Consider the following 16,977-nt stretch of genomic DNA (forward strand, 5'->3'; position numbering starts at 1 on the left):
GCAAATCTGTTTATTGGGTGCTCCTTTATCGGAGATTCCAGTCAATGAAATGAGGCTAATCCACATGATTTGTGTGTCCTCCTTATGGGCCATTGCCCTTTAATGGAAATCACAGACAGTTCTGTTGGCATTGGTTTTGCAGAGGGGTGATACGGTAATGCTCATGGAACGTATCCACTGTACGTTTCTAGATAGGATGTACTTAATTAACAAAAAATGGGATGGTTGGAAAACACATCAACATCTATTGTTTGATTGATGGTCTCTCGTGATTTAAAGTGCTTTGAGTCTCTGTAAACAGCTTGGTTGTTTTGTATTTTTTACTGACTACCTCATTCATGTACTTGCGTTTATATCTTTATGAACGTGTTTTATAATACTGTCCATTAACTATGTGCCTTCTTTTTTGAGATGTTTTGTACCTCAAGAAGTTGCACTGTTTTTGTTGCCTATGTCTTAATAAAAATGTTTGTAAAAAAAAAAAAAAAACTTGAAAAACAGGTATGAACATTACATGTTTACCTAATTAAACTCCATTTTGTGAAAAAGGTGTGCCTTATCTGGGTCTGTACACACATATCGCCTTTCGCTTTCACATGAAGTGGCACATGTAAGTATCCAAAATCTCTTTTCTTTCTAAACTCATATTAGGAATGTAAATACTGTTTTTGTTGGCTCTTACAGCTTAATTATTCAGCTAGATTGCAGTACCTAACATGCAGTTTATACATCATCATTTGATATCTTTAAAATATTTAATGCTGTAAGAATTACGCTAGCACGTTGAATGCAGCAGTGTGTATTTTCATTGCTGTAACCATATGCTAACTGTCTTGTATCTCACATATGTATGTAAGGAGGGCCAGGGCCGGTGTTAGATTATTTGGTGCCCTAGGCAAGGCCAGCAACTTGCACTCTCTCACCCCGCCCAAAAAAAAAAATCTTCAAAATTTTTAACCTGTGTGGAAATGCTTTCCCACTTCATTGCCAACGTTATCTCTGTGTGGGGACTGACTAGGGAGCTGGGAAGAAGTGATGTTGCACACAGCGCAGCTTGCTGGGCACCTCGTTGGCTGGATATCTCTTCTTCACAGCATCGCTGAAGTTAGCAGGAGACAGCTTTGTCTCCAGTTAACATCATCCAATCCTGTCAGGTGACAGTGACACCAAAACCCAGAAGTGACGTTTTACACGTTGCTTTCTGGTCATTAACAGAAAGGAGAAATCAGTGAACAGGTGTTCGCTGATCTCCCTCCCTTCTACCTGTTGCACCCACCATGCAGGTCCCAGGTCTGCTGATTTGAGAGCGGAGCCTGTGAAGCAGGCAGGGCACATGGGGGGCGTAGAAATGATCTGCCACTGATCAGCATTGTAAAACGCATAATGGCTCTAGCCACCTGCGCCCAAAATTTAAAAAAAGAGGCCCTCTCTGCTCCTCGCCTCCTGGGCCCTTCTTGTGAACTGATGGGGCCCAGAGAAAATATAATTAATGTTACAGCAGGGCTGGCTGTGCTGCCCTATCGATGGCCCTGGTGGGGGCTGCCTAGTTTGCCTAGTAGTAGCACTGACCCTGGATGGGGTTTCTCTGCTTGACTGATTTTGTTAGGACTTCCCTGGTTTCTGCAGCAAGGTATCTCACTAAAATGGGTGGTGGGGCCTTCCAATGGCCATTGATGGAGTGTGGCTACGAAAACCCCAAAAGATGTCATGTGTAATATATATTTGGGTTTGATAGAGACTGAAACATACTTGTTCTTTAAAAAGGGAGAGAGAAGAGTAATGCTCCTTTCTGACAAGTTTAGAGTGAGGTAAGTGCGAGTGATTGGGATAGGCAAGGTTCCCTATGAGATCCCAGGCACATATGGACTGTAAAAAGGATGTCCTGCAGACAGTCCAGTGTGTGCTCCAGTGAGCACCGATATCTGTATAGTGTTGGTGAGAGTAGAAGGGGCAAAGACCCTCTGAAGAAAGGGCACTCCCCACCAATGTCAATACCTTAGTTTATGGTGCCTGTCCTGAGGGCACTGGTTAGCTTGTTTCCTATTCTATTTAAAATCTATGGATTTCACATGTTCTTTGGCTGAATAAACTCAGTTAAGTGACAGACTAAATCTAATGAACCAAAAACCAGCTGTGTAAGGGGTGCAATATAGCAACATAGGTTCTGTTCACTAATTGGAGGATATTTTCCATTCATCAAGAGAATGGGCACCATTTGCTAAGCGGAGAAGGTAATTATATTGAGACAGTTGAAAGATGCACCTTCTCTGTATTTTAAAACATATCTAGGCCTGCCATGCATTCACTCAACAGAACTTCTATCCCTGGAGGGAACTTGGAATGGTGACTTGGTCCCCTAGGGTTTTCCAATGGCTTAGACTGCTTTAAAGCAGAACTCAAGGGCAAAAACCTCTTTAAATGTCCTTGTTGCTGAATTCCTACCTTCACGGAATATGTCATCCATCTTCTGGTTCACTCAGTAGTTGCTCTGAAATAGCCTATTCATTTTCAAATTAAACTGTTCATTCTCCTTTGTTTCCTGTTTGTAGACTTTTCTCCTAAATGGTAAGGATTTAAAAAAAATGTATTAAATGTTTAGTGTTTTGTGTAGTGGAGTGTACTAATGGGTGATTTTTTTGCCTATCCTGGAGGTCTTCCTTAAAGAGACTCTGGAGACAATGTCAGAGTTGAGCAATGTTGAATAACTAAACAAAAAAAAATTGTCTGGAATTCTACTGAATATAAGATCATTTTGTCACCATGTCCACCTTGAGTTCCTCAACATTAATAAATATATGTTTATGTTTCAACTTCAGACACAATAGTCCATTTGATGCCCAACTGCTCAATGCAATCTGCAAGATTAATATTTCTACTTTTGCTGCATCGTTCATGTAAGTGGTACTACATACATTTAAAGTATAACTAAATGCAAAACTTTTTTTTTGTTTTGGATAAAGTGGAGAGGAATTAGAACACCTATCAAGTTTTTATTGCTGTCTGTACCCTCGTTAGGGACTTTTCCCCTCTCTACTTGTCCTGTTTACCATTATCATTGAAAGTAAAAGAAAATTCCAAATTTTGGAAACGTAATAGAGGGAAAACCTTCAATGGCAACACTAGTTCTGGTGACCTGGTGGTCCTCAAGTAATTCCCTCCATTTGCAGGGATTTCCTCTCACTTCCAGTTTGGCAGGAAGTGAAGGTAAATCTCCACAACAGGGCACAGATAGTGAAAACATTTTTTTTACAGTGGGATTAACTCTCCCTTGCTCTACTCAAAATGAAAAAAAAAGTTTTGCCTAAGTTCTGTTTCAATGCCTAAAGGGGTTTTTACAGCTAAGGAGTGGGAAAGTAATGTATGGTAGTAGGAACATACAAAATTAACTTTGTTATGTTGGTCAGGCTTCCTCATGGCACTCCACAGCTCCATAGCATAGGCTTTCATGAGGACTTTGTATCTAAACGGGGTAAAAACACATTTACTTCACCCCTAATAGCCTTGGATAAGGCTGGCCAGGCAGGAACTCAGGGTCACCATACTCAAGCCTGCTTTGACATGCAAATTGTATCCTGAGCTGTGCTAGGGCATAAACCTCTGCTCAAGAGTAGTCCTCCATGGGCACAGATTACACAGAGTCCATACCAGGCTATTTAGAAATAGCATGTACTGAAGACCGATAAGTGAACAATCAGCCATAGTAGGTAATGACAGCACAATACTTTAATGATGTAACAGTGGTTCCCAAAATGCAGGATTGAGAAGAGAGGAGAAAGAGAGATATTTGCTCTAGCAGTGGGTAGGAAATAGTCCAAACATTCCTTCTTGGGAGGAATGTGATCTATCTCATCTTCTCAGGTGGGAGAAATCCATCCAGGGGGAAGCTCATGTTGTAAGACTCCTGGCTACATGCTCACTCCTGGACAACCCAAGATAAAAAGAGGGTGGGATGCTTCCTAAACTAGTTTGCCAGCTGGCTACTATCCCTTCCCACAAATCCTGCTTATATGCATGTAGCCAGGTGTCTGAATACAGAAACCTGGAAAAGGAGACATTTCCCAGAATCAGTTTACTTTCACTTTCTGCTGTTATGCTGAATATTGTTGCACTACCCCCTCCAGTCGCCAAAGAACTATAGCCAGAAAAACCTATGCAGAAAGCTGAGGATCATGGAACTTGGAGTCCAGCAAGTAAGCCCAAGAGACACTGGGACAAGGAGGAGTAGAGCTGCTCTTCTGAGACTGTTCAGCTAGGATCTTGCTCTTGGTGCCGAGGGAACCAATGAGAGAACATCTGCTACATATTGACCAGGCTGCTGAAAGGCCAGACCAGTGGAGATAGCCAAGGCAGCACAGGATAGACCACAGAGACTGCATCTGTTGCTGCATGGAGACCAGAGCATCCTCCCACCCTCTTCTTCCCACCATTGAATCTCTGGTGGCGTCCTGTGAGGAGACTGAGGGGGTCCCTCGTTCCTACAGTGAGAGTTCACAGCAGTACTACAGGGACTGGTGAAAGGACACAGACCATTGTTTACACTGCTAGCAGGGACTGAGTTATTAAATGCAGGACATACTGCACCTATACTGAACCTGTACTGCATCTTTACTGCACACATATTAAATGCTGATTTATAAAACTGTTGTTACGTGCACCAATGCTTCTTATAGGGCCCCAATGAGAGCCGGCACAAGAACAGCATAAAGGACTGTCCTTCCTGTAAAACCATCCTGCATGCTCCCTTTGGTCCCTTCTCCCATTTCTTAATTCCTATTTCAATAATTTGTATTAAGTTTTCAAAAAAGGGAACCAATGCAGTGCAGTAGAAAATTACAATACAAAATAATATTAGTTACCCCGTGGGGAGGGGAAACACAAGATCCCCAGAAGTATGGCACAAAGATGGTAGCATACAACATGGTAGAACAAATAACTCCACTATCAGAAAACATTGGTAATTATCAAAGTACAGAACGTATGAAAAGTTTCCCTCGAGAGCCTCCAAGAGAAAGACGAGAGGAAGGCAGCTGAAGTAGGAAGAAGAGGGTTAACAACATAACCAGATGGCAGTACAACGTCTAAGGTTAGTCTCCTCATGGATGAGGTGAAAAAAATTGTAACTGGTCATATTAGTACTGAAGGTCGGCCAGTATGTCCATACCATGGGGCTAATCAAAATGAGTTCCCAATAAAGAAGACAAAAAGAAAAGCAAGGTAGGAAGGGGAGAGAGAGGGGTGCCTGTCCAGAAATCTACCATCAACCATCTGCATACCCATTTCTGTTCAGATGGTAATTGTAAGTATGAGAGCCAGGGGTCCCAAACCTTTCTAAACATTGATTATTTATCAAACACATATAAAATGTTGCATTGTGTCTTTAAAACTCAAGTCATACAAATGCGTTTCTATGTTTACACCCTAGAGACCAGTATCATAATTAATGCAATGTGTGTGACCTGGTGTGTAACACCACTATTTCAGAAGTGCAATGTATAAACCAAAAAAAGTACATGCATATGTAAACAATATATTCACAGATCAATAAACATTCAATTAGTGAGAAAGTCCACCACCGCAAAATATCCAAATAAATTAGATACTTTGGTATATGTGGGAGGGTTCCACCACCCTTCTAAATGAAGTCCTACCTCCTACACTCTTGAGCAGTAATAATACACCACCACCACCATATGCAGCCTCTTACCGAATGGGTAGACCCCAAATTATAGGTGGTGTACAACAGCATATTTATATTGGAGATCATCCATCCACAGCACAGAAAGCATATCGAAGATCAGGGAACAGGATGTTCCAAAGGCACTTAGGAACTGCAGGGCAAACCAACAGGAACTTGTTATCTGCACCTCCATTCCATCATGTATGTTATGTCCATGTAAAAAATAAACAAACATTATATAGTGCAATCTGCATATTTATTTATATGAATGTATTGTACATCTACTCACAGTAACATAGAAAGATATCGCATGTGTACAATGCTGCTGCCAACTCCTGCGGGCATGATGTCAGCACAGGGTATTAGGTATTGCAGTCAGTGATTTTTTGTGAAATTGCATGCTTTGTGTATCTAACCTAGTGTGACATAGGGGCTTAAGTTCCTAAATGGGTCAAGGCAAAAAGCAGAGGACCCATCCTAAGCAGCAGCTCCTACAGTGGTAGCGTTACATATTTATCTAGGGTCACTAATGCGTGGCAGGGCATGGCTGCCAAAACAATTTTAAGGACCTCCATCCAAGTAGAGCAGGAATTCAACCATGCCCCCCACCCCAAGCAGCCCCCTTTGCCCACATGCACACCCACCAACCAGCATCAAATAATGGGTGTGGCCAAATTTCACTAACCATGGTAGGGTCTTAAAGGGGCATTAAATACCAAGAGTGCATTACATCCAGAGTGCAGAATTCAGGAGTACACTACACACAGTGCAAAGTTCAGGGATGCACTACACATAGAGTGCAGAGTTCAGGGGTACATTATGTGCAGAGTGTAGGGTTCAGGGGTGCTCTACATACAGAGTGTAGAGTTCAGGGGTGCTCTACATACAAAGTATAGAGTTCATGGGTGCTTTACATACAGAGTGTAGAGTTCATGTGTGAGCTACACACTGAGTGTAGCGTTAAGGGCGCTCTACATACAGAGTGCAGTGTTCAGGGATACGCTATGTGCAGAGGATAGAGTTCAGGGGTGCTCGACATACAGAATGCAGAGTTCAGGGGTGCTCTACATACAGAATGCAGAGTTCAGGGGTGCTCTACATACAGAGTGTAGAGTTCAGGGGTGCTTTACATGCAGAGTGTACAGTTCAGGGTTTCTCTACATACAGAGTGCAGAGTTCAGTCTTCTTCCACAGTTGCTTATCTCTGCATCTCCATCCATATCTCACTTTTGCCCCTCTTCACCTCTGACCCCTCCATTGTCCTCATTTTCTCCCCCACTCCTTAAAAGTTCCACCATCATCCATGTATCCTAATTTTCTTGCAGCATTAAGCTGAAGCACCCAGTCAGATCTAGTACCCTCAATCAATCAAAAGCTCCTAAATAACCACAAAACACTACTTCCTCCCTAGAAAGTATATAATCAATTCGGTACTTTTTGTGATAAACTACCAAATACACCCAAATTATCTCCAAAAATTCACATAATCAAATAAAACCCACATAATCCAATAAAGTGATGATCATATCTAAATATAGAATAATATAAAACCACCCAAACAATATATATATAATTGAATAAAATATACAAAAATAATCAAAAATAAAAATAAAAATAATCAAAAATAAAAATATAAATATAAAAATAAAAATAAAAATAAAATAAAATGTCCAAGTCCCAAAAAGTTCTTTAATACATCCAGTGAAGCAAAACGATTCCAAAACTCCTTGATATCCTCAAAGAAAAGAAAAATTCATAGTGTAATACCCTAAATATGAGTATATATATACTTCACTCTGTGCAAAACTCAAATCACATCAAAAACAGTGAAAAAATAGTAAAAAATCAATAAGATAAAAATATAAATAAACGTGAGAAATCGTGATCACTCCAACCACAAGTGAAAAGTGATACTAGGTACCAGTACCCTTCATACTCCAGCCAAAAATAATGCTAAATACCATTACCCTCTTGCAATATATTCAGGCATACACTGATATAAAGGGAAGGTATTTCTCCATCCTTCTTATCCCGGGGTGTTCCTCATATAGAGAAAGAAAGGCTCTTTCAGGCAGATTCAATAAAAGGAACAAATTTTTAATCCACACTTACATATAAAAAAGAGATATCCAGCTCCCAGCATTGAACATTGCAATCTCAGGTTGAAAACCAATTGTTTCCAACCGACAAAATGGCCGCGGCGACACTTCCGGTTAGCGTGCGTGCGTGATGACGTCACTCCCCCTAACGCGTTTCGTCACTTCCGGACTTCTGATCCCTTCAGATGAAGTCCGGAAATGACGAAACGCGTTAGAGGGAGTGACGTCATCACGCACGCACGCTAACCGGAAGTGTCGCCGCGGCCATTTTGTCGGTTGGAAACAATTGGTTTTCAACCTGAGATTGCAATGTTCAATGCTGGGAGCTGGATATCTCTTTTTTATATGTAAGTGTGGATTAAAAATTTGTTCCTTTTATTGAATCTGCCTGAAAGAGCCTTTCTTTCTCTATATGAGGAACACCCCGGGATAAGAAGGATGGAGAAATACCTTCCCTTTATATCAGTGTATGCCTGAATATATTGCAAGAGGGTAATGGTATTTAGCATTATTTTTGGCTGGAGTATGAAGGGTACTGGTACCTAGTATCACTTTTCACTTGTGGTTGGAGTGATCACGATTTCTCACGTTTATTTATATTTTTATCTTATTGATTTTTCACTATTTTTTCACTGTTTTTGATGTGATTTGAGTTTTGCACAGAGTGAAGTATATATATACTCATATTTAGGGTATTACACTATGAATTTTTCTTTTCTTTGAGGATATCAAGGAGTTTTGGAATCGTTTTGCTTCACTGGATGTATTAAAGAACTTTTTGGGACTTGGACATTTTATTTTATTTTTATTTTTATTTTTATATTTATATTTTTATTTTTGATTATTTTTATTTTTATTTTTATTTTTGATTATTTTTGTATATTTTATTCAATTATATATATATTGTTTGGGTGGTTTTATATTATTCTATATTTAGATATGATCATCACTTTATTGGATTATGTGGGTTTTATTTGATTATGTGAATTTTTGGAGATAATTTGGGTGTATTTGGTAGTTTATCACAAAAAGTACCGAACAGATCTAGTACCCCCTTGCACACTGTAGGCAGCTCCACCCCTCACTCTTACAGAGAGATCATCCAGTGCGATCCTTGGCATCCTAGCACCAAGGAAGAAAACGGAGATCCCAGAGGGTGCAGCCTACCATGCAACCCCTCCCGCCATGACTGCACTGCACCCTGGGTGCCTGCATCTCCCTTGTCCCTGTCCTGCCCTCAGTGGGATCTGCTCAGGAGATTGGATCTGTGGGAGCCACTGAGAGACAAACTATCACTTGTAAACACAGAAGCCGGATGTCTGGGTTTACAAGTAATAGTGGTGAGCAGGGAACAGAGGGCCTGAACCAGAGGTGAGGTAATTGAGTTCCGCCAAGTTCCAGCTGAACAAAAGTCCAACTCTTCACCACCGAACAATGGTATCTGTGGTGTCTAGGGAAACTACAACAAAGGTTTTTCTATGTCATCCACTACAGTAACATTATTGCTAAAGCTTGTTCCTCCTGCAATAAACCAATCAGGGTTGTTGGATCTATTGAACGCTAGAAACCATTTAGGTTTCAAGGTTAAAGCTGTCCCTAAAAACAAAAAATGGATTTCTCTGTCTCCGAAAAAGGAACTAACCTACTGGCAAGACTCCATCACCAGGGCAAATGTCATGGGAATGTAGTTTTCTTTCGACTTGATCTGAGATAGGCTTCATTCCTACTACAGGTATTCCTAAACACAAAATGCAAACATAGGGAAACATCTCTTCACTTTTTGAATTTGTTGCTGTATTTTCTTAAATGCTCTGAATGTTTTCATGTCCACTTTTCATTTGCACACTGTCAAATTTTTTGTTTCAGGTTTAGCTTTGGATGTTTTGGCACCTAGAACTCACAATGCTTTGATCAGATCCACCACTCTGGTCCCCTGCTCATTCATGGTGGACAGTCCTCCCATTGATCCCCAGTTCCTGGCTATCTTGTGGCAGTATGGAGAGAAAGAGTTGGTAAGATACGACAACAAGCAGAAATATGCCTCCCCGAGGATGTCCATTAATGAGAAGGAAGCAACACAGGGCAATGCTTCACTGACCATTAACAATGTGACAATTGCTGACCAGGGGAACTACAAGTGCTTAATCATCTACAGCCCTATGAAAGAGGTGAAGGAGATCCAGGTAGACATTCAGGGTAAGCTAACTGGTTCTTTGAGCAGAACTGCAGGCAAATGCACATATCTAATTTTACTTTTTTTATTGTTTAAAAAAAAAAGCAAGTTACTTTAAATTATATGGAATTACTTGCTGGCCATATTGTGGATGGTGTATATCTGTCACCTTAGTTTCTCACCTACACATGGAGAGGGGCTCCATAGTTGATGACTGATTTGGAAAAAGCAGACTTGTTTTCTCTCTGTTCTGGTTCCTGAAGCCCAGGGACTTTGTAGAGTTTTGGAGAGAAATAATCCTCCATTCCTAGGTCCACATCTTACCTGGTAGCCAGTTTGTCTTAAGTCTCAGTTGTGCACAGACCTTTATATAAGTGAACTGATAGATGGTCAGCTTCTCTATCTCTGCTGGAAGATCCTGCTGCTGGATGAAAAGGCTGACTGCTGACAGAACACTAATAATGTACATGGGCAGCCTGTATGGTTTGTGGAATCCATTAGGCCCCATGTACACGGGACACTTATGAACGATGGAAACTGACTGCTGGAAAACGTTGGTGAAAAAACATCTGTTTAGCATAATGTGTTTATGCACGTTTATGTGCGTTTGTGTTTAGAAGCGTTTTTTAAAGATAAGCACAGGAGAACCTCCCAAATGTCCAGAATGCACTGAAAAGTGGTAAATTATTAGCTATTTCAGACGGTTTCAGAGAAATACAGAGAGTAGAAGCAGAGACAGCAGTACGTGTGGAGATTAGCTTAGGTGTGAGTTGCTCATTAACATTTCTTTTGTTTCCAAGGGGGTCTGGCTGAGGGAGTCATTAAGGTCACCTGGCAGGGGGTCTATATGAGGAATTTGAGGTGTGAATGGTCATTAACATATCTTTTGTTTCCAAGGGTGGGAGAGGTCTGAGGTGTGAATTGGTCATTCTAATGTGTGACAAGCTTGGTAGGAACATCCTGTATTCACTGTTTTGTCCATCTTGAACCTTGAAAATGCTTTGCATGCATTTTTCATGATGAAAATGGCTCTGGACAGCATTGGGAACTGGAAGAGCTAAAAAATTTGCAGACGCAAATGCTTTTAAATGCGATTTTCTGCGTTTAGATGCGTTTACAAGTGGTTTGCGTTTGAAAAAATAAAGATAAAATCAACTGCTGAACGCAAGTTTTCTGCGTTAAAAAAAACGACTGTAAACTCAACTGCCTGTAAACGACGATGTGTACATGGACACATAGGAAAACATTAGGGAGAGTTCAGGGGCTGCTGAAAAAAACGCTGAACAGCTCCTAAACGTCAGTTTATCAGCTGCAGTGTACATGAGCCCTTAGGGGGCACCCTGTTAGTGAGGAACTGGCATGAGTTTACTTTGTGGCTCAGATGAGCAGATGTTTTTGTTATTATGATGTTTTATGCTATGGACTTGCTGTACAAAGTCCTCCTCCATTGAATGGTGTTTGATTGCTGCTTTGCTGAATTAAAGTGCAGGAGAAACCTGCTTGAACTCTTCCTGTGTGTCCTGGTCTTCTGCATGATTTACCACTTCCAATAAGTTGATGTTGAGCATGTGTTCAGGTAAGTAATTGCTGAATACCAATACTGAGAGATTTATATTTTCTCCTCTCTCCAGCATGCTCTTGCTAACCCTCTTTGTTGCTGTAATGCCCTCTCTTCTCAAACTCTCTCTTGTTTACCCCTCCTCCCCACCACACAACCTGTACATATCACCCTCACTTCTGTCCTCTCAATATCATTGCACTTATCTTCTGCTCTCTCTTGGTCCACATAAAATCAAAAAACCCTCCCTGGACCCCACCTGTTTGAATAACTTAAGACCCATCTCCCTGCTCCCATTTGCCTCCAAGGTTCTTGAACGCCTTGTTCACAACCGCATGAACTGCTACCTCACCGACAGCAACCTTCTTGATCCCCGACAATCTGGCTTCCGCCCACAACATTCCACAGAAACTGCCCTACTAAAACTCACTAATGACCTACTAACTAAAACCAACGGCCATTACTCCATACTCATACTCCTTGACCTTTCCGCTGCCTTTGACACAGTCGACCACCCGCTCCTCCTCAGTAAACTCCACTCTATCGGCCGCCGTGACTCTGCTCTCTCCTGGTTCTCCTCTTACCTTTCTCAGCGCACTTTCAGTGTCACATACAACTCCTCCTCCGCTCTGCTACCTCTTTCTGTTGGGGTACCCCAAGGTTCTGTCCTTGGGCCCCTCCTTTTCTCTCTCTATACCTCCTCCCTGGGCCAACTGATAACCTCCCATGGCTTACAATACCAGCTTTGTGCTGATGACAGCCAGATCTATCTCTCCACTCCCCAGCTCACCCCCTCAACCTCCTCACGTATCACAAATCTACTAAGCGACATATCAGCATGGATGTCATATCACTACCTTAAACTCAATCTTATAAAAACTGAGCTTGTAATATTTCCTCCTCCCCGGTCCCCCACTCATGACTTTACCATTAAGATCAGCAGCACAACCATTGGTCCTTCCCCTCATGTCAGGGTGAAATATCATAGTTTTCAAGGAGGCGTAATTTTGATAGAATTATTTGCTCATTCTTCCACATCTAGTACCTGTGTTTAGTACAACTGATTATCTGGGAAACTAAAAAAAATAAAAGAAACTGTTGTGCTGCAATGTGTCTAAACCCCCCCAAAAAAGGCAATATAACTGCTGAAAATGGTGATATCCAACCAAATATATATATATATATATATATATATACACACACACACACAATAGTCTGCTGTGATATGTATGTGGAACTGCTGCTACCATTAAATCAGTGTACTCATTAACTTAAACAAAAACTTGTGAAGTATAGGAAAAGCACACCATTTTTTTCCCTATATATCTTGGAAATTGGACGTTTCCTGCCGCCAACACAGAGAAATTGTATATATAAAAAAATGCATAGCCATTTGTCCAATGGAAGTGCATTCTACTTTCATTCTGTGCAAATTGGGAAACACAAATGTCATTTAGGCTTCATCCCTTACTGTTCGAATATAAATCATTGCCTTAAAACAGAAATTATGCAACTGGCCACTAGATGGCAAGAAATAAAATTTCTAGGTATTTTACTCCATCTAGTGGGCAAATGCAGCATTTTCCATTTGAAATGTTTAGGACCTGTATCAGTACCCGTAATAAATAAATCAATAAATAAATAATTTATTGTACATACGAACAGCACAGGATATAGCCTATTTACATTTATTTTTTGCTGTATTCACACAAAACAAATGTATATACACTTTCACTGGGTGAAAGTGATATCCTCATCTGTAAATCCTGGGTTTTCTGAGGACGGACAGCTGCAAGCACAAATTCTACCTGCACCTGCTGGTGAAACCTGGTATTGCAGCACGACCAATGATTGTGTATGAAATACATTTTGTTTTTGTGGTTTGAATTTAGCTCAGTAAGTAACAGACGCATAGAGGTCTTGCTTTTGTTTGCCCAGGAGCAAGAGATGGGGGTTCCCCTTGTCACAGTTTAATGTAATTTTTTTATACCGTCTAGCTACTCCAGGGGTGACGCTGATGAAGAAGCTTCTGTCCAAGAACAACAAAAACCAATTGGTGTGTCTGATCACAAACTTCTATCCGAAGGACATTTCAGTAACCTGGTTAAGGAATGGACAAACCCTGGAAGGATCAAAGTTGGGACCTTTTCAGATGGATGCAGATGGGACTTACAGAGTGAACAGTTCCCTAACCATCTCTCCCACGCAGAGTCAGGATCATCCAATTATCACCTGCCAGGTGGATCATGTCTCTATGCCAGAACCCACCCAAGATGCCCTCACAGTGCAATATGGAGGTAACACCAACTACTTTTTCACTTAAACAGATGCAAGTACTTGGTATAAGTCAGAATGAAGTCAAGAAAACTTTCTGGCTCTGGCACCACTTAGCTTTCTGAATTTATCACTGCAGAATGGAATATCAAAGATATTGTTAGATACATTGGAAGTGTCAATGAGATACTAAAGAAGAACTTTACCCTCTTCATCAATTTTTTATATCAATCTCCTCCTGCCCCCCTTGGATATTCATTTACATTTTTAGAGGTGCAAATACCTTTATTGAGGGACCCCTCCTTATACTTTCTTGTTTCCAGCCTAGGCCAGAATGATGTGTACAGTACCTGCAGCCTCCAGGGATACCCATGTCATGGTTCTTAGGAGGCCACAGGGTAATCTATGGCACATGTGCCATGTCACTTCATCAAGAGTTGGTCATCTGTTCATGGCTTTTACAGCAACCCACGATGACACGGCGTGGCACATGCATGTCATCACAGGACACAACACGTAAGAGGTAGCCCGGCACCCCCTGATGACAGCAGAAGAAAATGGTGGCACAGGGCCAGGTGCACTGAGGCAAAGCAATGAATCCCTGGAGAACACCACTAGATCACCAGACATGAGTATGCTTTTTCTTTTTTCTTTTTGCACTATACCAGTAAGAATGGAAGGGGAAAATAAATATTTACATTGTTCCCAGTTTCAGTATCTCTGTAAATTACAGAATATTTCCCATCAGGTTATGAAGGTGGGAAAATGGAGAGGTGTTCTATAGTCCTGTCCCAGGGTGACAACGTAACTCCTCCATAGATAAAGTATGGCAAGTGGGCGTTGTCACCCAAGCACAGGAAGTGTGCTGTTGGATGGATCACCAGGTTAAAATTAAAGGAAAGAGAATGACAAAAGCTACAAAGAAATACATTTTAGTTCTTGAGTATAGATATGCTTTAAGTGCAGATAGACTATCAAGTGTATGCAGGAATATCAGTGTTAGGATCCCAAACTTATGACTGAGATTGGAAAAATGCAATGGTTCAGTGACAAGGGTTCCATTACATGCTGTGCTGGGTGAATATTTGATTTGTGCAGCATGTTAGTGAAGGAATCCGATTACCATTTTATTACTGGCAAAGTGTACAACTTCCCCTGCCCATAGATGAGGCTTGTGCTTAAAGAGAACACTGATATCCATTGGGAATCTTTTTTTAACATTCTGTCAAAGTTTCCTTTGCAGAGAATCTCTAACCTAGCAGCTTTCCTATGCGGCCAGAAAGTGGAGCTCTAAGCTCCTTTTTCTATGTTTTCCAGTTTTTTCTCTTGTCCTATTGTTATAAAGCCTTGTGTTTACAGAGCTCAATAGCTCAAGATGAAATTTAAACACATAAGCGAATGAGTCAGAACAGTGATTCCTCCCCTTCCATCTGTATAGCTCCCTCCAAACTTTAAATCAGAGACAGTGAAAGGAAACAGCTTTACTGAGTATCCGGGCAGGCTGTTATTGCTAAAGTCAGTCTTTAGTTTATTTTCTCCTATTTTTTAAACTTTCCTCAAAATTCTTGTTGGGAAAACAAATGTTGTAGATGGAACAGGAATGGGTTAGCAACTCTGAGTTTTTATGGTTGTCTGTATTCCTGCTGCAGAACTTCACCTTCCATATACGTTCTGGTAATTATTGTCACCAGGACTGAAAGTGAGGAATAATGCAAAAGAAAAAGAAGGAAAACCTTCCAATGGGGACATCTGTTCCATGAACAGCTGCCTAAGAGGGGAAATCCTTCATTTTAGAGATATTTCCTCTAACTTCCTGTGGTGTCCCCAGGATAGAAAATGAAGGGAAATTTCCTCAATGGGACTAAGATGAAAAAAAACCTCCATTTCTATATCCAAAGCTAGACATACTTAATATGGTTGTAAACCCTTACCTATACCCAGTGAAGTAACTAATTTCAGGTGATACACAGAGATTAAACAAATCCTCCTACATACGTTGTACCTGACTATCTGCAGCCATTTGCCCTGTACATCCTTGTAAAACTCGGAGATGGAAAGGATTTCTCACAGACTCACAAAGCAGTGTTGCAGTTACACACTGTGCAAGAGCTCAATCACAGGTTTTGTGCTGGAGGTCCCTCCCATGTCACCTTTTTAGGTCTTGGTGTCAGAGAAACTTGCCAGAAGTGATTTATGCTGATATCAGAGGAACTAGACAGCAAAGAGAAATGACACCTAATGTTTTGGAGAGAGGCAAGTAAACACAATAGAAATGTGTGCTTTTTCAAGATTTCATATATGAGGTTTGCAACCACTTTAAAGGACTACTCACCCTCTCCATGATCCAGCACTGGCCTTCATGTCTTCCTACTATAATCGTTACCAGTCGTCTTCTGGGTTGAATGATTACCAATCTGACCAAATACTTCCTGTGAGCCCAAGCTGTCATGGACACACCCCTTGTGGGCTTGTCATCATGCAGCCTGGACTCACAGTGGAAAACTTTATAGAATGGTGCTTATACATCACAATATATACAGCAGGGAGGACTGCCTATCACCATGTTGAAGGAGAAGCAGAGGAACCCCGCTCATCATATAACCACATAACCAGATGACACCTGAAATAAGATCACTTGAAGTAAATATATATATATATATATATATATATATATATATATATATATATATAAATATATACATCTGTGTGTGTGTATACAGTTGTGTTCAAAATAATAGCAGTCAGACATCACTAACCGGATCAATCACTGTTTTTGGTAGAAATGATATTTCTACATGGCAAATCATTTACTAGCAGGTATAGAGTCATAGAAATCCAACAGTCCCAACAGTCATGACATGCATGCTGCTGATTCTGTGTAATTGAATCACTAATTGAAAGGGGCGTGTTCAAAATAATAGCCGTGTGGAGTTCTATTAGTGAGGTCATTCATTCTTTCAAAAACAGGTGGTAATTATTGCCCTTATTTAAGGAAGGAAGGCAGCAAATGTTGTACATGCTGGTTACAGTGCATTTCTCTCTGAAATTCTGAGGAAAATGGGTCGTTCCAGACATTGTTCAGAAGAACAGCGTACCTTGATTAAAAAGTTGATTGGAGAGGGAAAACATATAAAGAAGTGCAGAAAATGATCGGCTGCTCAGCTAAAATGATCGCAAATGCTTTAAAATGGCAACC

The 16,977-nt window shown here is 40.8% G+C and overlaps 1 protein-coding gene across 1 annotated transcript in view; it reads left to right on the top strand.

Annotated features, from left to right (window-relative positions):
• Nucleotides 1-553: 553 nt before the first annotated feature.
• LOC149472047 (uncharacterized) overlaps nucleotides 554-16,977 on the top strand; it is a 37,701-nt gene continuing 21,277 nt past the window's right edge. Inside the window, exons 1-4 of the mRNA XM_089693243.1 lie at nucleotides 554-610; nucleotides 2,817-2,894; nucleotides 9,643-9,972; nucleotides 13,505-13,804. Of these exons, the coding sequence (XP_089549369.1) occupies nucleotides 2,834-2,894; nucleotides 9,643-9,972; nucleotides 13,505-13,804 (691 nt within the window). The 5' untranslated portion in view covers nucleotides 554-610; nucleotides 2,817-2,833. The remainder of the gene's footprint in view (nucleotides 611-2,816; nucleotides 2,895-9,642; nucleotides 9,973-13,504; nucleotides 13,805-16,977) is intronic.

The sequence above is a fragment of the Staurois parvus genome, unplaced genomic scaffold (assembly GCF_062004578.1).
Source record: "Staurois parvus isolate SC_StPar_1 unplaced genomic scaffold, SC_StPar_1.0 ptg000024l, whole genome shotgun sequence".
NCBI classification, from domain to species: domain Eukaryota; kingdom Metazoa; phylum Chordata; class Amphibia; order Anura; family Ranidae; genus Staurois; species Staurois parvus.